Source organism: Amphiura filiformis, chromosome 13, assembly GCF_039555335.1.
Source record: "Amphiura filiformis chromosome 13, Afil_fr2py, whole genome shotgun sequence".
Lineage (NCBI taxonomy): Eukaryota > Metazoa > Echinodermata > Ophiuroidea > Amphilepidida > Amphiuridae > Amphiura > Amphiura filiformis.
The window spans coordinates 29,663,245-29,689,791 of NC_092640.1; the positions used below are offsets into that span (position 1 = coordinate 29,663,245).

At 35.6% G+C, this 26,547-nt stretch overlaps 2 protein-coding genes across 2 annotated transcripts; both read right to left on the reverse strand.

Moving 5' to 3' along the window:
- Positions 1 to 19,805: 19,805 nt before the first annotated feature.
- LOC140168214 (uncharacterized) lies at positions 19,806 to 23,056 on the reverse strand. Its single transcript, XM_072191553.1, has one exon. The coding sequence runs from the start codon at positions 22,897 to 22,899 to the stop codon at positions 20,542 to 20,544; it is 2,358 nt and encodes a 785-aa protein (XP_072047654.1). The 5' UTR covers positions 22,900 to 23,056; the 3' UTR covers positions 19,806 to 20,541.
- LOC140167563 (toll-like receptor 2 type-2) lies at positions 19,844 to 20,317 on the reverse strand. The gene has a single exon (XM_072190864.1). It carries the CDS (start codon positions 20,315 to 20,317, stop codon positions 19,844 to 19,846), a length of 474 nt encoding a protein of 157 aa, XP_072046965.1.
- Positions 23,057 to 26,547: the final 3,491 nt, after the last annotated feature.

Sequence of the window (26,547 nt, forward strand, 5' to 3'; positions counted from 1 at the left end):
AATATTGCCATGATCTGTGAGTTCTATCAAAATATGACAATTTAAGGAGTGCAATGCGTTTACATCAAAAGAAGCGGTAGGTGCATGGGAAAAACAATCTCCACGAAATGAGTATAAGTAAATTTGAACATAGCAGCTCATCTTTCTTTCTTTGTTATCGCTTTTTTTTAAAACAAAATAACCATTTAATTTCTTCTGTATAGTGCCTTTTGCACTTTGATAGCATGTTAAGCATGATTTCCTATGGGACTGTCTTGCTTGTACAGATTTTATGTCACTTTTAGAAAGTATATGGGTACTATTATTAAACTATTTGCACAGGGAAACAATAGATCCATGGTGAACACCAGACAAATCTATAGTGTCCCTTGAATACTGCTTGTTATAGTTCTTCTCTAATGCAGGATAAAAAACTGATACAGCAATTTAAGTTTTATCGCTATGCATTTGTTTTCCACGAAACTTATTCTCTGTATCAAAACCAAGTTCACTTTCTGTCAATCATCCTATTTAGGTCTATCAATCATCCCTTTTAAGGTTAGCTAAATGAAATCATTTTTGATCAGGGTTAATATTTGGCAAGAATTGTTTGTCAAATCCCTAATGAGTTCAAAAAGCATCTTAAGGGAAGGGGTATGAACGTTTGGACAGTATTTATTGTGGGACATTAGAGCACATCAGACATATCGAATTGCAATCTGAATACGAAGAATGTCCTTCTGATATCAAATAATTTTGATTTTCTGAAATTAGCAATGTAATACACATTTTATGGCAAATCATTAAAATTGATATTTTTGATATTTAACAGTACTCAAAGTAAACTTTATCAATCTGATGATTTATACTTAAAGTGTATGTAGATGGGATGAAAAGCCGACGATAAATTGAATTTTGACCTTTAGATTTTTTCCCAAAAAAAAACAAAAAAAATAGGTCTTTTTGGGAAAAAAAATCCATATCTTGAATATGAAAGGTCAAAATTTTCAATTGATCGTCACTTTTCCTCCCAGCTACATACACTTTAAGAATATATCATTAGATTTATAAAATTTACTTGAGGACTGTTATATTTCAAAATTTGAAAATATCAAATTTTTAAATTTGTCATAAAATTTGTATTATATCGTGATTTTCAACAAATGAAAATTATTTGATATCAGAAAGACATGCTTTGTATTCAGAATGCAATTCGATACATCTGAGGTGCTCTCATGTCCCATAAAAAATACTGTTGAAATGCTCAAAACGCTCATTCCAGATCCCTTAATATGATGTTTAATTCATACAATCAAAATATTAAAGAATTCCTTTTATTTATGTCTACACTTTTCAATTATTGCAAATGCATATTTTACATAAATAGCTATAAATGTTACATTGTTCAAAACACAATTATTGTGCATAATAAGTGTTCTTCAAGTCATTATAGCAACAGGATATAAATATCACAATATTACAGGTTGATAAATCCAGTATGGTCAAACTTGCACAAGTCATGAAATGTTTGTTATTAATTTTGTATCAAACCGCGTCAAGTCTACGATCCACTCGACCTGGTTTACGTAGTTTCATCTTCAACTGATTCCAGAACAACTCTTGTCCATTGGGATTTTCAGGCCACTTCAACACTTCCTTGTAACATAATAACTGACGAAGCAACAACGTCTTTTTACGATCAGGAATTTCCCCAATTTGTACAAGAATGAGTACATCAGCATTGTCCATTACCATTCGCATTCGCGCAAAATGTAGCTGATAATGACACCACCCATCATCCATGAAATTCTCAGATAAAACTGCGATAGTTTTGCGACTTTGCTTAATACCATGACATATGGCATTGAGAATATAATGCCCTGCTGGAATGTCACCTCTTTCTTTAAGACAAAGTCGGAAATGTTCTGGTCCATCTTCAATGTTTGGAATAAGTTGATCATTTATCCATGCTTCATTGTCTCTGTGGTAGGCAACATATGCATGATATCTCCGCCGCATGATTGGTGCTTCATATGGGGCATCAACATCATCCTCATCATCACTATTGATATCAGCATCATCATCATTATCAATATATCGCTGATATCTTCTCTGATAACACAAAATCCAGCATTTGTAATGTAGGCTCCATCGATATTTATAAATTAGAGAAACTATTACACCAGTAACAAGCAAACCTGACACGCTTGGGATTATGTAGTTTTCAAGATGCAGACTACAGTCTAAACTAAATTCTGTAATACCAAGATTCTCTCTGATTACGGGAGATTTGCACAGGTATGGAGGCTGTGGATCTATATATGTTTTGTATCTGTCAGTATCCAATCTTGTAAAGGTTGTATATCACATTTACAAGAAAATGAATTGTCTCCAAATTCAACACGCTGGAAGTTATATGGTGATTTCAACAGAAAAGCGTGAAGTGTAGTCAATGTATTACCAGATACAATGAGTGTTTGTAGACCATAGAGACGTTTCAAAGCATTCAAATTGGCAATTTTGTTTCCAGCCAAATTCAGGTAGGTGAGATTTGCCATGTGGTGAAATTGATTTTCAGGTAAGCTTTCTATTTCATTAAAACTGAGATCCAAGTACTTCAGGTTTGCTAGCGATGAAAAATTGTTTCCATTAATAATGCCAATATTATTACCACTAAGACCTAAGTTCTAGGTAAGGAATCTGTACCATCTCGCCCTCAAAAATATGTTCAGAGTCAGATATGGAAAGTGATTTGAGATGTGAACAATGACCCCAAGCAAATGGATCATATACACGTAAAATGAATTTAAGTTTACTGAAGGTAATTTTCTCAAGTACAGGGAATGACTTGCAAAATGGCAAAGAATAAGTGAATGACAATGTAGAAACATATTCTGCTGAAATGTCAACAGATCTGAGGGCCACATTGAACAAGTAAATCTCCGATTCAATGCTATCTCTCTTGATATCTTTCAAAACCATATTAGTGACATTGCCAAATACTCCAAGATCCATATTTGCAATGGGATTTCTTGAGATATCCAGGGAATTCAAGCCTACCTTCATGTACTTGCGATATTGGCACATATCATGTATGTTATTATTGCTCAAATCCAAGTGTTCTAGTGAGTCTGTTAGAACTCCCAGTACGTTATAAGGGCATTCAGTAAGACCAATACCTCTGAGCTCCAATGACTTAAGGTGCGATAAACCTCGTAAAGCATATTGGGATAGATGTGTGGTTTTTTTCTGATCACTACAACTGTTAACAATACTCAAATTATCCAGGTTTGTAAAAATACTCAATGCATCATCTTCAACTGATAAATGATAATCATTATACTTGCAACCGTCTATGTATGAAATGTTCAAAAATGTCACAGATGATTTCATTGATCCAGCCACCACAGGCTGAAATACACTAATACTTCTTATGTTCAGGTTCAGAGTAGATATTGAAGATGGTAATTTTGTAATTAGTTCTGACCATTTGGTAACATTCCAATATTCAGTATTTGAAGTAGTTGAAGTGCTCATGGTCAACTGCTTGAGACTAGTCATATTCTCAAAAGAACAGGTTACGAGGTCAAAATATGTGTTATTCATATATAGTGTTGATACCATTGGAAGGCCATCCATTGCTTTACATGAAGTAGAATGTAGAGCATTATAGGAAAGATCTAAATATGTTAGATGCATAAGATTCACAAACAAAGTCTCTGGTAAACTTGATATCAGAGTGTGGGATATATCTAAATATTTCAGACTGGTGAGATTCACAAACAATGTTTCTGGCAAAGTTGATACACTACCAGTGTTGGATAGATCTAAATGTTGCAAACTGATGAGATTTGCAAACAATATCTCTGGAAAGCTTGGCATTACGTTCCATGATAAATCTAAATATTCCAGACTTGTGAGCTCTTTAAACAGAGCAGCGGGTAGTAATTTAGTCCTATATGTGTAAGAGAATGCATGCAAGTGAGTCAGAGTAGTTAAACCTTGAAAAACAGAATCAGGCAATGATTCCATCTCATTATATGAGATATCAAGCTCTTGCAACTCACCTAATCCACTAAATACTGATGGTGGTAGACTGGACAAACCACTATAAGAAATATCTAACCTTTTCAATGATGTGGTAGAGAGAAATGGGCATCCGTGCAATACAAGATGGCTTTGATAGCTTAGATCTAGAGTTTCCAGCTTGTTTAGTCCTGTAAAAGCATCTGTGCTGATATTAAGTATGTTCTCACTTAAATCTAATATCTGGAGTGAAGCTAGATGAATAAAATTCTTCCCATGTACAGTTTCTAGTTGATTATAACTCAAATTTAAACTCCTGATCTTGACATTCTGATCTTCTATACGTGGAATACTTGTTAGTTCCCTATTGCTACAGTCTAACACAGTACTGTTGGATACCTTACATGGCAAGCCCTTTGGGTAGATGAAGTTAATGGATGATGCTACAGTGAAAGCTAGCATCATCCAGATGAGAGAGTATATCATGATAAAATATGTCACTACAAGCAAACAAATTAAGTCAAAGCAAAAACAGTAGATGCTTCAAGAACACTAAATGTTCAAGATTATGTACTTTTCGATCTTCTGTGTTTGGCTGGTTGCTTTTACAAGTCATCTAGTCTTACACGCACATGACTAATCCTCTACATATATTATTTTAAATGAAATGACCACTAGATCAGTGAAGATGGAGCCACACAAAGCAAATTTCCTGTTGCTACAGTCTAGCTCAGTGCTGTTGTATACCTTACACTGTAAACCCTTTGGACAGATGAAAGTTAATGGATAATGTTGCCACTGTGATTTTCTTCCTGGTTGGCTGGCTGCGCTTGCAAGTCATATATTGTTTTAAATGAAATAACCTCTGGATCAGTGAAGATGGATTCACATAAAGCAAATTTCCTGTTGCTACAGTTTAACTCAGTGCTGTTGTATACCTTACACTGTAAACCCTTTGGACGGATGAAAGTTAATGGATGATGTTGCCACAGTGAAAGGTAGAACCACAAGCATCCAAATCAGGAGCTATGAACTACCCGAAGAAAATATAAAGTCAAACAAAGTCATGGCTTCATGAACAATATGTTTTAAGATTCTGTAACTACATGTATCATCTCCGTGTGGCAGGCTGTTCTAGCAAGTCACGACTAGTCTCTCCACGTAGCTTCTTTAAAATGAAATGACCACTACATCGGGGAAGTTGGAGACTTTTGTACAAACGCCCAGCATATAGAAAGTATTCAAATTATGTAGGCGGAAAGTTCATCACGTTAATGTGTTTAAGAATATTCCCGGGGGAGTCACTTGATATTGCTGGGAACTTTATACTTGGTTAAGATATATAAACCTACATTATATCAACCTAAGTTGGTTTCAATAGTGCCATGGTACAAATTACAATGAGATTAAAAACATATAAATAAGACAATGTAATGAGATAAAAATATAATGGATAAAAAATTACCCGGCACAAACATTAAAAACAAGAAACCATTTAAACAAAATATGTAACTACTGAGGTTGGGTTCCCACGCTTATAAAGGGGTGCTGATATTGATCGTAGCTGGGATAAAAATGGGTATATTAATCCCAACATAGAATCTAAGGATGTTAAAAAGAGTCCCAATTTCTTAACTTTCCACAGGTTATGAAGAAATTGTACTTTTAATAATTTACGCAGTCCTGCATTCATATACGGGACCCTGGCCTAAATGCAGGGCTACCCCTCCCTGCAAAGTATTAAAGACAATGTACCACGTCACTTTCAATTCTTTTCTTGTATAGAAAATCACAACTTTCCTCCATTGTTTTACAAAATGAAACAATTCAATGAAGTAAAAGTAAATATCATGATGCAAACATGGTGCTTGTTTAGTGCTGTGTATAATAAAGAATAAATTAAACAAAAACTGATATAGAAAGTAATTTTGGATAAAACAAAACTGATATAGAAAGTACTATGTTTGGTGACATTTTGCAAGAAAGCCCATCTCTGTACAAAGTTCATTAATACAAGTATCCTTGTCTTGTACGTTTATAAATAATAGTTCGTATCTTTGCCACACCAAACCATTGTTTGAAAAGTACAATTTACTTAATATATGCCATCTGTATAATAAAGAACTGGGTATATTTATATACAAATATCATAAGGGCCTATTACCAAGATCATTTGACAACTTGTTCATAAACATGAAGTCTATTCACAATTATAATACCAGAAAAAAAGAGAATTATCGCCCTGACATCCATAAAGTCACTGACGTTTTAACACTTGGTCTAGGCTATGGAATAGTTTGCCAAGTGAAATTAAAGAAGCTAAACTGGTAAATGAATTCAAAAATAGTATGTTAAGGGATCTAAAATGAGCATTTATTGCGTTTCGACAGTATTTTTTGTGGGACATGAGAGAACCTCAGACCTATCAAATTGTATTCTGAATACGAAGCATGTCTTTCTGATATCAAATAATTTTCATTTTTTGAAAATCACAATATAATACAAATTTTATGACAAATTATAAAAATTTGATATTTTTCACATTTTGATATATAACAGTCCTCGAAGTAAATTATATAAATCTAATGATATATTCTTAAAGTGTATGTAGCAGGGAGGAAAAGCCGACAGTCAATTGAAAATTTTGACCTTTCATATTGAAGATATGGATTTTTTTCCCAAAAGGACCAAATTTTTTTTGGTGTTTTGGGAAAAAAATCCATATCTTCAATCTGAAAAGGTCAAAATTTTCAATTGATCGTCGGCTTTTCATCCCACCTACATACACTTTAAGTATAAATCATCAGATTTATAAAGTTTACTTCAAGTACTGTTAAATATCAAAAATATCAATTTTAATGATTTGCCATAAAATGTGTATTAAATTACAATTTCAAAAAATCAAAATTATTTGATATCAGAATGACATTCTTCATATTCAGAATGCAATTCGATATGTCTGATGTGCTCTAATGTCCCAAAATAAATACTGTCTAAACGTCATACCCCAGCCCTTAAGGTATCTAAAAGATAACAAATACTGCCTCTCATAATTTATATTGTGCTGACTCTATGTTATTCACTATACTACTTGATACTATACTACTGCTAAAATATTTGTTTGCTTAAAATTGTATTATGGTAAATTAAGATGGGTTCTTTGTGTGTATGTGTTTATTCGTTGTATTGATTAAATTATAATTATTTGTTAGTTAATAGGTTGTACATCGTTATCAGGCCTCGGCTTTGTGATGTACCTACCTTCATCAAATCTTGTTAATTCACAATAATTGTATATAATAATGCTATAATGTTTGTATGAGATTGATGAAAATAAAGATTGATTGATTACTATCCCCATGGAGAGGTAAAATGGAGGGGTAAAGTGGACGGGTAAGGAGTATAGAGCTGATAGTGGGCACTCGGAGAACTTCTTGGAGGTAGTATGTCATGTATGTAGCTCATACTTGATTTAAGAGCTTATTGTCATCAATGCTGGTGATATATGCTCTGGTAATACATTCTAGTCTCTTGTAATTAAAGGCTAAAAAGAATGTAAACAACAGTCTTTGTTGGCTTGTGCTGGAATTTTGGTAAGGGGACCCCCCCCCACCCAGCTAAAAATAATCCTCCACCATACCCCATTAAACTGCCCCAAAATTGCCCTTGATTTTGTTTGTTTTCAAATGTTTAACCCCTGATTGAAAATTGCAACCCCCATGAAATTTATTAAATACCACACTGGTACAAGGGGTACAGTATGTAGGGTTAGAAGTGCACACTGTGATGCAGAACTTACTGGTGGTAATATGTAGTTACTGCTTACTTGTAACATTAACTCATTTGAATAGGGAAGGGGTTTAATAATCATGCATATTAGGGGAGATTAGGGGAGAAGAAGAATGTGCTGTGCATTGTGAAAAATCATTTTGTGTTAAACCTCAGAATATCCCTTCATGCAACACTACTCAGGATATTCCTCAGTTCAAAATCTTTAGATTTTTCTCAAAGCCCTCCAAACAACTGATGTGGATTTATCTACATCTAATTAATGTGCCTAATCACATTCACTTCATCTTTTCTTGCTTGCTAACTTATTTCCTCCATTGATTGCAAGAAAATGAAACTCGATGAAGTAAAAGTAAATATTTAACATGCAAACATTGTTTAGTGTTGGTGTGAAAAACAAATGAAATAGACGAAAGTGATGTAGAAAGTAATATTGAATGAAATGAAAGCATAGTTTATATTTTCAGGAACTTTATTCTCTTGTTTTAACCAAGAAAAATGACAGGATTTCGATTTACAACCAAGTCTGAGATTGACAGCATTCTGACACACTACCCTTCCTTTGAATTTCTGCTCTAGGATGAAAGAGGGGCGGCCAAGAGTGACTGAATTTTGACGTCGTCATTGGTTTAACACGTAAACACAAAAATTTCTCAAATAATTCCAAAAGTGTATGTATATTATCAAGCAATATTTTATCAGTCTAAATCTGTTGAGGTTTGACAATGAACCTCATTGTAAGTGTATTCGTGGTGTAGTGGTTGGTATTGATACCTGCCACGCAAGAGGTCTGGGTTCAAACCCCACTACCGGCAAATAAAATTTCTTTCTTCACATTCATTTTGAATCCAAAATTATTTATTTTCACTGTGTGAAAATGTATAAATTGCACTGGGGAATATATGTTGTGCATTTTTTTCTGTAACAGGGCCAATAGAGCTAAAACCGCACCTTGGCGTTGGGCAACGTCCAGGCAGTGTTCCCGTCATATTGTCTGTTTTGTTTACGCTATTGGCTGTTGCCACATTAAATGGATGTCACCCAACATCGTCTGAGGATGACAACACATTTCTTTGAAATGCCCCCTGGCCCTGGGAACTAATGGTTAAGAGGAAGACAAAATTTTGTTCTATCATTCTGTAGTGAATAACATAAAACACATGTCTTGAACCCCCCCCCCCCCCCCCCCCCCACACACACACCAACACCCCAACATGCACAAGTTTAATCATGTTTTAGTTTATATTAATGTCTTTAATAGCATATGCAATCAGTGATGTTTGTTTACTTCAGAAACACCCATTATAATAATATTATCACCTGGGAGCATCATCTTCAGATTGAGATCTGCTTATCATAGCAAAGGAAGACACATTTTGAAGGTATTGGTCCAAGACATTAGAATGACCCTGTTATATTATGACCTTTAAAGCAATATAGAACAAACACATAAGGCCATGTGTCTTGAACATCCACCCCACACACACCCACAAACAAACAAAAACATACACAAGTTTAATCATGTTTTAGTTTATATTTGTCTTTAAAGAGGCATGGCCCGATTCAACTATATAAAGTTTTCTTCTTGATTGAATGACCTTTACCACCAATTCCGGTCTGTGAAGTTTCATGCGGGTGTTTCAATTCATTTTGATATGAAAGCTAAAAATGTAATTTTCTAGGGTAAATGAGAAAAATAGTATCATTCTTCCGATACCAAATTTTATACCACTTCCGGTAAAATCTGGGGTTCTGGGGATGAGGCTATTAACGATCAGGCTATGCCCCTTTAATAGCATTTATGCAATCAATGATGTTTGTTTACTTCAGAAATACACATTATGATAATATTATCACCTGGGAGCATGATTGAGATCTGCTTAGGCCAAAAAAAAAGTTGTTTGTTTGTCCTCCACCGCCTGCTCCTCAGATTAAGGCCTGACCAATATTTTTTTTTCTATTTTTTTTAAAATTTATAAAAATAAGTAAAATTCATTTTTTTCTTCAGATTTTGAGTATCTCTGGACCTAGCTAGAGCTAAATGCTAAGATCTTTCATGGTTGAAAATAAAAGCCCCCCAAAACAGTTTGTGTCTTCAATATCCAAAGTTATAACTTGTGTTCATGTCATAGTCTTTTATTTTTAATGACTTCGAAATACATTGGATTTGAAATCATTAAAAGTCTATGACATGAACACAAATTATAACTTTATCTGCATATTAAAGAAACAAAATGTTTGTTTTTTTGAGTCACTATGAATGATTGTAGCATTTAGCTCTAGCTAGGTTCAAAATATCTAAATCCGAAAAAAAAAAAATGCCCGCCTGCACATCCTCTTTCAAAGCTGTGGAGGACAAACAAACATTTCTTTTTTTTTGGCCTTATCATAGGGGTTTGGTCCAAGACATTAGAATGACCCTGTCGTTATGACCCTTAAATTAATGTTGTACCATTTACTGAGGAGGACACCCTCAATGTTTTTCAAATTTCAGATTTTTATAAGATTGTAATGTACACTAATAAACTAACATCTCAGTAAAAATCAATGCTTTAGGCAGGGATAGATCCAGGTTTTTGAAAGCGGAGCCCACTCATGATAAAGTTTCTGGCATGCAAAATTTTGGGCAAATTCAACTCTATTAGTCATTGGGTAGCACTAGCTCTAGCACTAGCTCCAGGCCCAGTGCTGATACCAATGACACTCCGACTATATCCACCGGTCGCTGCTCGCTTTGCTCACTATTCAAGGGCATGGTTTGCTAATGTGGCTAGTTCTAGTCATTGGGATGCACAAGGCGGGTACCAATCAAAGGAAGAAGAAACATATTGCTTTTTTTTCATAGTTGTCTAACAATTCATCAAAAAGGGATTTTTAGAGGGGAGAGGGCCACCAGGGCCCCTGAATCCACCCTTGGCTTTAGATGCTGTATTTGTGAAAAAATCCAGGATACTGAATGAAACATCTTAACCCTAACCCGCCTGAATAATACAAAATACTACTTGATATATGCGCTGTTTGTGCATGCATCCCACGCATTGTGATGGCGCAATCGCCCTAAGTGATATATAGGCACGGTTTACGCTGGCCAGCGAAGCCCAAGACCCGCATGTCGCCGACCGAGTGCTTGGCATCCGAGAGGTCTCGGGTTCGAATCCCACCCAGAGCAAACAACTTCTTTCCTTCTTCTCTCTCTTTATTCTTTCTTTCTTTCCCTTCCTGTCGCCGAAAAGCCCTTAGGGGGTTAGGGTTAGGTTACCACTATCGAAACTCAGTATAGGCTTCCTTAACCCTAACCCGCCTGAATACTACAAAATACTACTTGATATATGCGCTGTTCGTGCATGCATCCCACGTGTGTGATGACGCAATCGCCCTAAGTGATATATAGGCACGGTTTCGCTGGCCAGTGAAGCCCAAGACCCGTGGCAAAGTGTCGCCGACCGAGTGCTTGGCATGCGAGGGGTCTCGGGTTCAATCCCACCCAGAGCAAACAACTTCTTTCCTTCTTTTCTCTCTTTATTCTTTCCTTCTTTCCCTTCCCGTCGTCGAAAAGCCCTTAGGGGGTTAGGGTTAATAAACTGTTCAATTCATATGATTAAAATGTTTAATAATTCAGGGTTATTTATGTCTACACTTTCCAATTATTGAAATTGCTATTTTACATAAATGCTACATTGTTCACAACATTATTAATTTGAAAAATAAGTGTTCTTCAAATCATTATAGCAACAGGATATAAATATCACAATCATAGGTTGATAAATCCAACGTGGTCAGACTTGCACAAGTCATGAAATTTGTATCAAACTGCATCAAATCGACGATCCACTCGACCTGGTTTACGTAGTTTCATCTTCAACTGATTCCAGAATAACTCTTGTCCATTGGGATCTTCAGGCCACTTCAACACTTCCTTGTAACATAATAACTGACGAAGCAACAATGTCTTTTTATGATCAGGTATTTCGCCAATCTGTACAAGAATTAGTACATCAGCATTGTCTATTACCATTCGCATTCGTGCAAAATGTAGCTGATAATGACACCATCCATCATCCATGAAATTCTCTGATAAAACTGCGATAGTTTTGCGACTTTGCTTAATACCATGACATATGGCATTGAGAATATAATGTCCCGCTGGAATGTCACCTCTGTCTTTAAGACAAAGCCGGAACCGTTCTGGTCCATCTTCAATGTTCGGAATGAGTTGATCATTTATCCATGCTTCATTGTCTCTGTGGTAGGCAACATAAGCATGATATCGACGCCGTATGATTGGAGCTTCATATGGGGCATCAACATCATCCTCATCATCACTATTGATATCAGCATCATCATCATTATCTATATATCGCTGATATCTTCTCTGACAACACAAAATCCAGCATTTATAATGCAGGCGCCATCGATACTTATAAATATAAATTGTAGAAACTATTACACATATAACAAATAGACCTGACACGCTTGGGGCAATGTAGTATTCAAGATGCAGACTGCAGTCTAAACTAAATTCTGTAATACCAAGATCCTTTCTGATTGCAGGATTGTTGCACAGGTATGGAGACAGTGGATCTATGTATGTTTTTGTATCTGTCAGTATCCAATGTTGCAGGGGTTGTATATAACAGGTACAAGAAAACGAGTTGTCGCCAAATTCAACATGCTGCAAGTTATATGGTATTTTCATCAGAGCGGCAGGTAGTGTAGTCAATGCATTACCAGATACAATGAGTGTTTGCAGACTATAGAGACCATTCAAAGCATTCAAATTTGCAAGTTTGTTTCCACTTAGATTAAGGTAGCTGAGATGTGACATATAATGGAATTGATTTTCTGGTAAACTTTCTATTTTATTATGACTGAGATCCAAGTGTTCTAGGTTTACCAGTGAAGTAAAGTCATTTGCATTAATATTTTCAATGTTATTGCCACTCAGGTCTAAATATTGTAGACTAAGACCCTCAAGAAGAAATTGGTCAATTAGTGATAAATTACAGTTTGTTAATGAGAGCTTTTCTAGGTGAGGAAAATTGTCACTTTTATCTTGAAAAATTAAATGGACTCCTTCTGAGTCAGATATGGAGAGTGACTTGAGATGTGAACAATTACCCAATACAAATGGGGCAGATTCATTGAATTTAAGTTTACTGAGGTTAACTGTCTCAAGTGCCAGAGATGAAGTACACAACGGCAAAGGAGAATCATAGTAGATTGTCGCAACATGTTCAACTGAAATGTAAATAGATCTGAGGGCCACATTGAAGGTACTAATGGACAAGAAAAAAGTATCCGTATTAAGAGAATTCAAATATACATTGGTGACATTGCAAAGTGATCCAAGGTCTATATTCCTTATGGGATTCCATGAGATATCCAGGGATTTCAATCTTGATCTCATGTACCGCCCATCATGGTATATATCCTGTATGTCATTATTACTCAAATTCAAGTGTTCCAGTGTGTCTGCAAGTACTTCCAAGGTTTCATAAGAAAATTCACTGAGACCAGCATAACTAAGGTCCAATGACTTTAGTTGGAATAAACCTCGAAAGGTATATTTTGATAGATGTGTTAATTTATTTTTTGTAGAACAACTATGTGTGTTTATACTCAATTTTTTCAAGTACAAAAACATACTAAATGCATCATCTTCAACTGATACATCAAAATAATTAGTGCAATAGAAGCAAATTGTCAACAATGACACAGATGAATTCAATGATTCAGGCATCACAGGTTGAAATACAGCTTTACCGCTTACACCCAGGTTTAGTGTTGATAGTGTAGTCGGTAACTTCGTGATAAGTTCTGACCATTTGGCATCATTCCAATATTCAGTATAATCTTTATGGATATTATATGATGTGCTCAACTCCTTGAGACTAGTCATATCCTCCAAAGAACAAGTTGAATAGTCAAAGCTATTGTAAGTCATATCTAGTGTTGATAACATTGGAAGGCTTAATATTGCTTTGCAAGGAGTAGAGGATAGGAAATTAATGGAAATATCTAAATATGTTAAATGTGTAAGATTAACAAACAATGTTTCTGGTAAGCTTGATATGTCATTGTTGGATATATCTAAATGTTTCAGATTGATGAGATTCACAAACAATGTCTCTGGTAAAGTAATCATTAAGAATGAGGATACATCTAAATATTCCAGATTAATAAGATCTTTAAACAGAGCAGCTGATACTGGAAATCCAGTATTCAATAGATAACTTGCATCCAACTGAGTCAGTTTAGTCAAACCTTGGAAAACAGAATCAGGGATTGAAATACCATTATTTGATATATCAAGCTCTTGCAGCTCTTGTAATCCACTAAATACTGATGGTGATAGACTAGACAAACTACTATAAGTAATATCTAACTTCTTTAATGATGCAGTGGAGTAAAATGGAGTTCCATGCAAGGTAAGACGACTACGGTAGCTTCCTTGATAGCTTAGATCTAGAGTTTCCAGTTTGTTCAGTCCTAAGAATGTACCATTTCTGATATCCAGTATCTTGTTGTTGCTCAAATCTAAACTCTGAAGAGAAGTGAGATGAATGAAACTCTTACCATAGACAGTTTGAAGTTGATTGTGACTCAAATCTAAATGCTGAAGAGAAGTGAGATGAATGAAACTTATCCCATAGACAGTTTGAAGTTGATTATAACTAAAATCTAGACTCTTGACATTTCGGCCTTTTAGCACTGGAATACTTGAAAGCATTCTATTACTACAGTCACAGCTGGTGCCATTGTATATCTTGCACGGTAATCCCTTTGGGTAGGTGAATTTACTGGATGATTCTGTGATAGCGAGAACAGCAAACAGACAGATCAGAGAGAACTTCATGATGAACACTTTCATTATAGACACCGATTGTCTAATAATTGCAGAATTTCTTTTTCCTGTCTGGCTGGATAGATCCCACTAGTATGTCCTAACTTATTTTCTTACAGTTTCTTTCGAATGAAAAAACAGGAAGATGAGCGAAAATATTACGAAGTGTTTTTTAACAAATACACAGCAAACAGAGACTATTGAAATTGTGAGTGTGGAAGGTTGATCGCCAAAAGTATGTGTGGAAACATTTCAGACCAATATGTGTGGGAAAATTTCAGATCAACAATGTCAGTAAGTTTTACTTCTTTCCTTCGAAGGTTATACCAACTACATGATGTCCTTCATCCTGCTTTTGTAATACTTTACTATATCAAGGTAAAGACTTTATATTAAAGGGATATGAAATCAGTTTCTTGCTGCTCCGCATATTAATGAGCCATGGTTGTGGGGAGGGTACTTATAAAAGTGACATACCTATCAGAACATGAAAGTAGGGGACTCTGACTATTAATGACCAAAGTCTTCAGAAGAAGGATGTCACCCAGTGTATGTCTGCAAAAAGAGGGGTAATTAGGCAACAGATTGTGAAAATCTGGCAACTATTTTAGCCCTTTTCAGTAAATTTTGCCATGATCAGTGAGTTTTATCAAAATATGACAATTGTCTGCTGAAGTTGAAGAGGTCCAAAGTAATTTACATCAAAAGAAGCGGTAGGTGCATGATTGGAAACCAGGGTCATTGGGAAAAACAAAAACCAGGGGTCCATATTGGTGGTGTGGGATTCATCCTAAGGAGGTTCATCTACTAGTATTGGAAGGTACACATGCCATTAAATGTCTGTGAATTCCCCTTGCTCTCATTTTATTTTTAATCTGGCTCATTATATTTTTAAAGCAATGTGTCATTTGCATAAAGAATAGATTACTATTTAAATGTTAGTTTTCACTAATCACAATTGGCCCCTTTTAATTTTGAGCCAAACAAATGAGGTAACATGAAGAAAATTGCCATTTCATTTTATATCACTCATACATAAATTCTAGACAGTTCATTGGTTAATTAGTGATTACCATTTATCATTTTTACCATCACCCACTCCGTGTGATAGTCTTTACCATCATAGTGCTCTGCCGTAGTGCGCCTGCGCCAAGCCGTGCGCTGACTCTTGGACTCGCCGATTAAGTTATTGGGTGGACCCCAAAATGTGAAGTATATCACTGCAAAACATGGTGTTATGTTGATGAAAAAATGTATTATCTACCTTAAATAGTATTTTAGTAATAGAATTTATGCATGAGTGATATAAAACAAATATTAACTGTCTTAAATTTGTGTAATGGTCGAAATATAATCACTCAGTGAAAAATGTACGAGCCGGAACGGCGAGTGGAATGGAACAATCCATCTTTCACCTCGTGATTATATTTCGACCATCACACTCATAGACAGTTAATATTTGTATACCAGCGCCTACAATGTGTGTATTAGCTCGCCAATTGTAATATTATCATGATTATTGGTGGAACTATACGGCACAGCTATGATGTACAAACAAGACATAAGACAAATAGCGATATGCACATAGTTTATACGTCAAGACGTAAGACAGATAACAATACGCACACAATTTATACGTCAATGATTAAATGACACACATGTACGTGATGTGTTTAGCCACCACTCAATCAGTGAACTCGGAATAAAACCGGAGATCTCCCGATTTCATATTACAACTAAAGTTTTACTGTAATTAAAGCACTTCAGGCTTAGTCTTTCACATGGTATTTTAGTACATCACTGGGTATCACAATTAATTTAGAGAAAAAATTAGGGTGTTGGTGTGGAGTAAATCACATATTTTGGCTTTAAATAAACTATTTGCACATGGAAATAAATAGGTCCATGGTGATTATATGACAAGTCTATAGTGTCCCTTAAATACTGCTTGTTAAGTTCTTCTCTAATGCATAAAACTGATACAGCAAGTGAAGGTTTTATTGCTATGCATTTGTTTTCCTTATTCCCTGTATCATAACAAGTTCTCTCTTTGTAAAACATCCTGCATCGGCTTATATAAATGAAATCCAATCTTTGATCAAGGTTAATTTTATGACATTTGATGAAAGTAGCATAGGTACATTTATATGGACTGAAAGGCAAGCAAGCAAGCAAGCAAGCAAGCAAGCAAGCAAGCAAGCAAGCAAGCAAGCAAGCAATCAATCAAGTAAGCAAGCAAGCAAGCAAGCATGCATACAAGCAATCAAGCAAGCAATCAAGCAAGCAAGCAAGCATGCAAGCAAGCAAGCAAGCAAGCAAGCAAGCAAGCAAGCAAGCAAGCAAGCAAGCAAGCAAGAAAGAAAGAAAGAAAGAAAGAAAGAAAGAAAGAAAGAAAGAAAGAAAGAAAGAAAGAAAGAAAGAAAGGAAAGAAAGACAATTGAAGGTATTTCGTCTCTGACCTGAAGTGACACTAAATGACCTTTGATCTCAAATTTGTGAAAATCTGGTAGACAATGGCTAATGTTAATGTTTGTGGCAGAAGTGGCATTTTGAAGGTATACGATGTGTCGTAAGTGATTACACCCCTTAGCACCAACCAAAGATTATGCTTGGTACTGGAAGGAAGTAGTTGTGTACAGCACAAACACATATCTAAAGTTTAGTCTACAGTTTGAAGATTATCTCAGCGCTTATGCATCACAAATGATTGAGTTTTTGCAATTTTACAGCATTTTCCCTCAAAGTATGAAATTTAAAGGACCTTTAACCTCAGCAGATGTTCCAAAATGGTATCACACCCACACCGCTCAACTGACCTAAGGGAGTGGTGTGAACAAAAACTTCCCAATTGTAGGGGGGAAATTGAGTGAGCTGCAACTCCCCAGACCTGGCATGATTGAAATATCTTGGGAAATTTCTAATAGTGATTTTCTGTGATGTTTTGTCCTGAATGGTGTAGCGGAGAAACCTAGGAGAGGCCGGGGCATAGAACAACATTTTTTTGAGGAAATTCCACCCCCGGCTCCCAGGATCCACCACTACTCACTAAACAAAGGTTTTAAGTTTCTATGTTTCCTAATAATCATTTACACTTGGGAAAAGGGGTGGGGTGTAATCAATTATGACAAGCAGTATATTTTGTCCCATTGACCATTGACCCCAAATAAAATAAAAACACATAACCACTGGGTAACAGCAATCCAAGTGTGACATACAATCACTCTGCTATATTTTTCTTGCCTAATAAAATTATGACCCTGTATGTAATGTTATTTGTGGCAGAAGAAGCATTTTGAAGGTATTTTGTCTCAGACTGGAAGTGACGTGACCATATAATCACCTTTGATCTAAATCTGTAAACACCTACAGACACTGGCTAATTAATGTCAATGCATGTGAGCAAGTGGCGTGACCCTGTATGTAATGTTGTTTGTGGCAGAAGAAGCATTTTGAAGGTATTTCCAACACAGATCGGAAGTGACCCTTTATGACCTTTGACCCAAAATCTTTGTTTACCCTATACCAATGCATGTGTGCAAGTGTTGTCACCCTGCTATGTAGTGTAGGAAGCAGAGAGATTGAAAGAAAGTAAGAATTGGAACAAAACTAAAGAAAGAAAGACAATGCTGTGTAGCTAAATGTTTTTTGTTTTTTTTGGAAATGACCCAAATAAAATCACCAAAATCTGCAAATAATTTGCAATTTGAGAAAATACAAAAAAAAATTTTGTTCCTGAAATGTCCAATTTGTTCAAAATCTGGGTCGGTCGGACCCGTAGAACAAGGTTTTCTTTTTCCTCGCCTTACTCATGTCTACCCTTTTTAATTATTGAAGATGCATATTTTGAATAAATGTTACATTGCTCAAAACACTATTTATATGAATATTTAGTGTTCAAGTCATTATAGCAACAGGATATAAATATATATAATAAATTACTGAGTTTGGCGAATTAGTAAGGCTAAAAACTTCTAAGGTTTACATTATTTTGGAAAACAGATTTTTGCGTTGTGTAGAGTACGTAAGGTTGTCCGCACCCCAATAAAACGTCCCATTTTGTTTATGTTTACGTCAATGGTGTCAAATAATGTTAATTAGTTTAAAAAGCACTGAAAGCTCCCTGCGAGCTAAAACTTTTCACGCCAACACAATACACTAATGTTGACATAGCCTGAAATAGGCCTTTTGTCCTGTCATCGGTGTGAAGATAATATGCCTGTAGTCTGGATACGGTCATTGAATTACCTATTATACCTTAAGCAATCACACAGTATTATATAATACCAGGGACTGTGTATGAACACCTAATTAGTCACACATCAATAATGTCAACATTTACTCTGAATTTTATTTACCATGAATAGGCCAACTCTGCTTTGTGGTAATGCTATGTTAAAAGCATTGTTTGATCATAACTTTATATGAAACAGAGTGTAAGCAGCACTTTTTCAGAGAGAGAGAGACAAGAGGGGGCAAGGCAAATTTCATGGGGGGGGGCAAATTGTCACAAATGGGCTAAAAAGTAAAAAGTACCACAAATTTATCCAAAATGGGCTAACAAATAAAAAGTACAACAAATGCATACAAATCTTAAATATCAGGTCAGCCAGCATACCACAGGGGGCCTAGAGGGAAGTGAATAAAATTGTGTTCATCATCTGCTCAGTGATGTAGCCATGACTTTTGCAGGGGGCAGCAAGGTACATTTCAAGGTGGTGGCACAAACTTGGACGAAAATGGTAAAAAATTGACAACATAATAAAATGGGCTAAAAAGTACTGTATAAACAAATGCATAAAAATCTTACATAGGCCTATCAGGGCGGCCAGCATCCCATAGGGGCAAGGCTTCTCACGGTGGATATGATATGGTGGCAAGAAGACTTGCTTCGATCATGATCTAATTGCAATTTCAAGTCATTGATTTATGTGGAAAAGATACTAAATATTATATTTCTAAATGATAATCTCCTCTCATACCATTAATCACATTAAATAAAACATTTACATGTACCCAAAATATGCAAAATTTACCAACCGCGAAAGACTCCGACTACGAAAGACGGGTGACCACTAGTCACAATAAAATATGAATATTTTAGTGTTCAAGTCATCTTAGCAACAGGATATAAATATCATTATAACAGGTTGGTAAATCCAATGTGGTCAAACTTGCACAAGTCATAAAATGTTTATTAATCTTGTATCAAACTGCATCAAATCTACGATCCACTCGACCTGGTTTACGTAGTTTCATCTTCAACTGATTCCAGAACAACTCTTGTCCATTGGGATCTTCAGGCCACTTCAACACTTCCTTGTAACATAATAACTGACGAAGCAACAATGTCTTTTTATGATCAGGAATTTCCCCAATCTGTACAAGAATGAGTACATCAGCATTGTCTATTACCATTCGCATTCGTGCAAAATGTAGCTGATAATGACACCATCCATCATCCATGAAATTCTCGGATAAAACTGCAATAGTTTTGCGGCTTTGCTTAATACCATGACATATGGCATTGAGAATATAATGCCCTGCTGGAATGTCACCTCTTTCTTTAAGACAAAGCCGGAAATGTTCTGGTCCATCTTCAATGTTTTGAATGAGTTGATCATTTACCCATGCTTCATTGTCTCTGTGGTAGGCAACATAAGCATGATATCGACGTCGCATGATTGGTGCTTCATATGGGGCATCAACATCATCCTCATCATCACTATTGATATCAGCATCATCATCATTATCTATATATCGCTGATATCTTCTCTGACAACACAAAATCCAGCATTTGTAATGTAGGCTCCATCTGTACTTATAAACTACAGAAATTATTACACAAATAAGAATTAAACCTGACACACTTGGGGTAATGTAGTTTTCAAGATGCAGACTACAGTCTAAACTAAATTCTGTAATACCAAGATTCTCTCTGATTGCAGGATCATTGCACAGGTATGGAAACTGTGGATCAATGTATGTTTTGTATCTGTCAATATCCAATCTTGTAGAGGTCTTATATCACATGTGCAAGAAAACGAGTTGTCTCCAAATTCAACATGCTGCAAGTTGTATGGTATTTTAGTAAGAAAGGCAGGTAGTGTAGTCAATACATTGCTAGATACACTGAGTATTTGTAGACAATAGAGACCTTTCAAAGCATTCAAATAGTCAATTTTATTTCCAGTCAAATTCAGGTATGTGAGATTTGACATGTGATGAAATAGATTTTCTTGCAAACTTGTAATTTCATTGTTACTGAGATCCAAGTGTTTGAGGTTTGTTAGTGAAGAAAAGTAATTTCCGCTAATATTAGCGATGTTATTGCCACTCAGGCTTAAACTTTGTAGACTCTCTAAAAGAAATTGGTTAATTGATGACAATTTACAGTTTGTAAATGACAGATTTTCTAGATGAGGATAATGTTCATATTTTGCACTAAAAAACAAATCGACTCCTTCCGAGTCCGATATGGAGAGTGACTTGAGATGTAAACAATAACCCCATGCCAAAGGATGAAAGAAATTAAGTTTACTGAAGTTAATTTCCTCAAGTGCAGGGTATACAGTACACAATGATTTAGAATAATGCCAAAACAATGTAGTTAAATATTTAGCTGAAATGTGAATAGATCTAAGTGCCACATAGGTGGTAATATACAGATGTAGTTGCATATAAGTATCTGTGTAAATATCATTCAAATACACATTAGTGAGATTGGCAAATAATTGAAGGTCTACATTTGTAATGGAATTTCTTGAGGCATCCAAGGATTTCAATCCTAAGCCGATGTACTGCCCATAATGGCGTATATCTTGTATGTTATTATTGCTCAAATCCAAGTATTCTAATGAATCTACCAGCACCTCCAGTGCTTTATAAGGACATTTAGTAAGACCCAGGCCACTGAGATGCAATGACTTAAGGTGTAATAAACCTCGAAAGGCATAGTTAGAAAGATTTAGGTATGCGTACCAATGCATCATCAAATTCCCCCATGGGTTAAGTATAGTCAAATTTTGAAGGTACGGGAAAATACTAAATGCATCATCTTCAATAGATAAATGAAAATCATAAAAAATGCAACCAACTGTATATGAAATAGTCAAAAATGACACAGCTGATTCCATTGGTCTAGCCTTCACAGTTTGAAATACACTATTACTTTGTATGCCCAGGTTTAGTGTAGATAGTGAAGCTGGTAATCTTGTGATTAGTTCTGACCATTTGGTAACATTCCAATATTTAGTATTATTATTTTCTGAACTCATATTATAAGATATGCTCAACTGCTTGAGAGTAGTCATAATTTCAATACCACAAGTTACATATTCAAATTGATTGCCAGATATATCAAGTGTTGATAACATCCTGAGACCTTCTATTGCTTTACATGGAGTAGAGTATAACAAATTATCAGATATGTCTAAATAGGCTAGATGTGTAAGATTAACAAACAATATCTCTGGTAAGCTTGATAAGAAAGTGCTGGATAGATCTAAATATTTCAGACTGATGAGATTCACAAACAATGTCTCTGGTAAACTAGATATGCCAACATTGTCAGATAGATCTAAATGTTTAAGACTGGTAAGGCCTCTGAACAGATCAGCTGGTAGTGATGGAATCATACACTTCGATGCATCCAAGTGAGTCAGATTTGTCAAACCTTGAAAAACATAATCAGGGAATGAGTACTGGCGCATATCATTCCCTGATATATCAAGCTCTTGCAACTCATGCAATCCATAAAATACTGATGGTGGTAGACTAGACAAACCGCCATCAGTAATAATTAACTTCTTCAATGACGCAGTAGAGTAAAATGGACTTCCATGCAATGTAAGATGGCTTTGATGGCTTAGATCAAGATTTTCCAGTTTGCTCAGTCCTGTAAATGTAACATTAGTGATATCCAGTTCATTGTTGTGGCTCAAATCTAAACTCAGAAGTGTTGTTAGATGGATGAAGCTCATCCCATTGACAGTTCCAAGTTGATTATGGCTCAAATCTAAACACTGAAGTAAAGTTAGATGAATGAAACTTCTCCTATAGACAGTTTCAAGCTGATTATAACTCAAATCTAGACTCTTAACATTGTGGCCTTTTAGCAGTGGAATACTTGAAAGCTGTCTATTGCTACAGTCACAGTTGGTGCCATTGTATATCTTGCATGGTAATCCCTTTGGGTAGGTGAATTTACTGGATGATTCCACGATAGCGAGTACAGCAAACAGATATATCAGAGAGAACATCATGATGATCACTTTACTGTCAGTAAATGAAACAGCAGGTGAAAAGTTTATGATTGTTTAATTGTAAAATTCCTTTTCTTGTCTGGCTAGATGGATGCTAGAACGTCCTGACTATTATCTTACAGTTTCATTCAAATGAAACAACATGCAGTTGAGCAAAAATATTATGAAGTCTTTATCAACAAGAGACAATTGAAATTATGAGTGTGAAAGTTTGATTGCCACTTAAGTGCATTTGGGAAAATTTCAGACCACTCGCTATATCATGCAATACTAGCCACATGATATTGTCCTTCCTTGTTTCGTAATACTTGCTCACCTCAACTCAGGTAATACTAGTTACATGGTGTTGTCCTTATGAAATACTCACTTTGATATCAAGTTAAAGAAAATATTAAAGGGACATAAAATAATGTACCTTGCTTAAAGGTGACATACTTGTGCCTACCACTGAGAACATGAAACTAGGGGATAATATCAAAGACAGATTTCTTTGGAAGAAGGATGTCACCAAGTGTATGTCTGCAAAAAGAGGGACAATTAAGCAACATATTGTGAAAATCTGCTGACTATTTTAGACCTTTTCAGAAAAGTTTGGCATGATCGGTGAGTTAAATCAAAATGTGACAATTCTGCTGCTGAATTTAAAGGGGGTACAATGCAATTTACATCAAAAGAAGCAGCCAGGGACATACCATGTCTGTAAATTCCCACTCTCTCCTCACAAAATAAGTACAAATAACAAAATTTCAACATGTAGTAGCTCATCCTTCTTTTTTCTCTTTTTTTTTACAACGTAATCGATTAATTCCTCCTGTAAAAAGCTTATTGGGCTATGATAGCATGTTAAGCATGATTTCCTATGTGACTGCCTTGTCTGTACACAAGCAAATCTGGTCATTTATGTATTTAAGTGGTGATAATGTACATGGGTATTATTATAAATAAAAAACAAAATAAACCCGGACTAAATAGATCTTGGGTCCATGCATATGACAAATCTACAGTGTCCCTTAAATACTGCTAGTTTGGTTCTTCTCTATTGCAGAATAATAACTGATACAGCAAGTAAAGTTTTGTTGCTACACATTTGTTTTCCACAAAACTTATTTTCTATATCAAAACAACCTAACTTTCTGTCAATCATCCTGTATAAAGTTTTATTGCTATGCATTTGTTTTCCATGAAACTTATTCTCTGTTTCAAAACCAAGTTCATTTTCTGTCAATCATCCTGTTCAGGCCTATGTCAATCATGGGACTAAAAATGGAATAAATAATGCCTACACAGGATAAAAGGTGTCAAATGTCCTTCTCCGTGAATGAATGAATGAAAAAGAGATTTATATAACGCAAAAACATACAATTTCAGAGCGCCTTCCAAAGTAAAAACAGATATAACAAGGGAACAAAACTATATCAAAAAGACCTAAATTACAAACCACTAAATATCATATACTTTCTATTTCATGACTTTTGCAGAAAGAAGTCATGATTTTGATAAAGTTTCAAGAATTGAAAAGTACAATTTGGTCCTGGAACTTCGTTCAAAATAAAAGATTGTTACTTTTTTAACTCACCCTGTAGAAAGTTACTTTGAATGAAACAAAACTGATGTAGAAAACAAGAGCAATGGGCTATTCCAGTTGAATTCCATACACCCCCTATTGAAGACATGACCTTAATCTCCCACATAGGGGGGTGTAGATTTCAAATGGAGCCACCCATTCAGGTAACCCGTTTGAAATTCACACCCCCTGTGTGGAAGATTAAGGCCATGGCCTCCATATGGGGTATGGATTTCAACTGGAATAGCCCAATATGTGGGTGATACTTTTGCAGAAAATTTCGTCCTGTGTACTAAGTTCACTATTATAAATTACTTTCCTGTTACTTTCCAGACAAAAATCAGTGTTTCTAAAATAACATGTGTCCCTAAATACTAGTGTTGGTATCGACAAGGCGGCGTTGTCGACAAAATTGTCGACAAGAGCACTTTTGCAGATTGGCGACAAGAGCTTTGCATGTATGTATCGACAAAAATATCAGAAATTTTACGATCGAAATTGAAAAATTGATAGGCAGAAACTTTACTAATTTCCTTCTTTTTTACTAGCAACCCAAAAGATCTCATGCGACAAGAAAGTTATGAATCTTTTTTATCTAAATATCAAAGGATATTTAATAATATAGCATCCAAAATGGTCAAATCCAGCAAAATTGTGACCCCTTTCCATGCTTTCCCATTAACATTGATGTTGATTTGGCTTCAGCCATCTTGGTTTATTTTTAGAACGGCCGCCATGTGACGTCAGGGGGGCTTGGCTGAATAACGATCGTTGATTGGCCAAATGTCAAGGTCGTTCTTAGCGTGCCGTGTGCACACTTAGGATGACGAAATTTATTTTGTGTGTTTACTTGGTTGAGTATTTGTTTATTTATATGTTTTTTATGTGAAAAATATGCTTTATTTTCTTAGTTTCTCTCACCCCACATGCAAATAATATTTAAGCAACTATACCATGACTATAGCGTTGCCAGTATGTATCGTTTTCATAGTCCATGCAGCATGTTGACTGTATAAATGTGCACTCTGTAGGTTGCCGAATTTTGAACCTTGATCAGTCGTCGCCATTTGCTTGAATTAGGCCTGATTGTCGACAATTGTCGACGTCTGCTTTTTAATTTTTATTGATTGTCGACAATGAAAATGCTTGCCGATACCAGCACTACTAAATACACAAAAAAAGGTTAAAATCAAAGTCAAAGTCGATTCCAAGTTATTCCTAAAGTAGCACAAGTTTACTATTTGAATGTTTAACAAAAATGAGCAGGCCAAGTCATTTTTTTCAAGATTTTAGCAGAGTTTCAAAATTGTATTCTCATGAAGGATAAAGCAACCTATTATAGGCTTCTTCTTATACTAAAATCCACAAATGCTGTATATGGTGACCAACTATACCATTTTTCACCAATGTAGCAGTGATGTTATAGTGCGCATTTCATTGGGCGCAGCCTCAAATCGCTAGAGTACAATCTAAGTGCTGGTGTACACACGCACATGCTTAAAGACGTGGCATAGATGCCCGAGTGAAACAGCTGCTTGAACGTGCTGATGTCACTGCCACATCAGGGTGAAAATTAAAAATGCCTACCAATTGACTTCATGTTAGCTTCCTCAGTCGCTAGCCCTAACTATTTTAAAGAACACTTCCATCATTGTCAAACACTACTGCCGTTTGATCAGCACCAATTTTTCTGTCTCTTGTGACTACCACGACTACCCACTTACCTTAATCTATTGATATCAAAAAAGCAGGATGAGATGTCGTTCACAAGCAGCTAAAGATAAGCCTCCTTATATTATTGTGACTGCTATAGTTGATTCGGCTTTAAATTGACAAAATTTGTTTTTTACTGCACACATCAATAAAGTTCCAACTGCATCCAACTGTGTTCAAGCCATTCTATATCAATACACGATGTAATAAGTCTCTCTTATTTTGCCAATTATAAGCCAAACAAATAATAGCATGATATGAGCATAAGAATCAAGCCACTCACCTTGTGTTGCATCAATTGACAGCAGCAAAGCACCTTTCACAACAAGATGTCCTTCCTGAAGCAGCTGATGATAAGCTTCCTTGCTGGA

Bases quoted from the DNA above. Each gene is read 5' to 3' on its own strand.
- LOC140167563 (XM_072190864.1), bottom strand. From the start codon at position 20,317: ATGCGACGTCGATATCATGCTTATGTTGCCTACCACAGAGACAATGAA.
- LOC140168214 (XM_072191553.1), bottom strand. From the start codon at position 22,899: ATGATGTTCTCTCTGATATATCTGTTTGCTGTACTCGCTATCGTGGAA.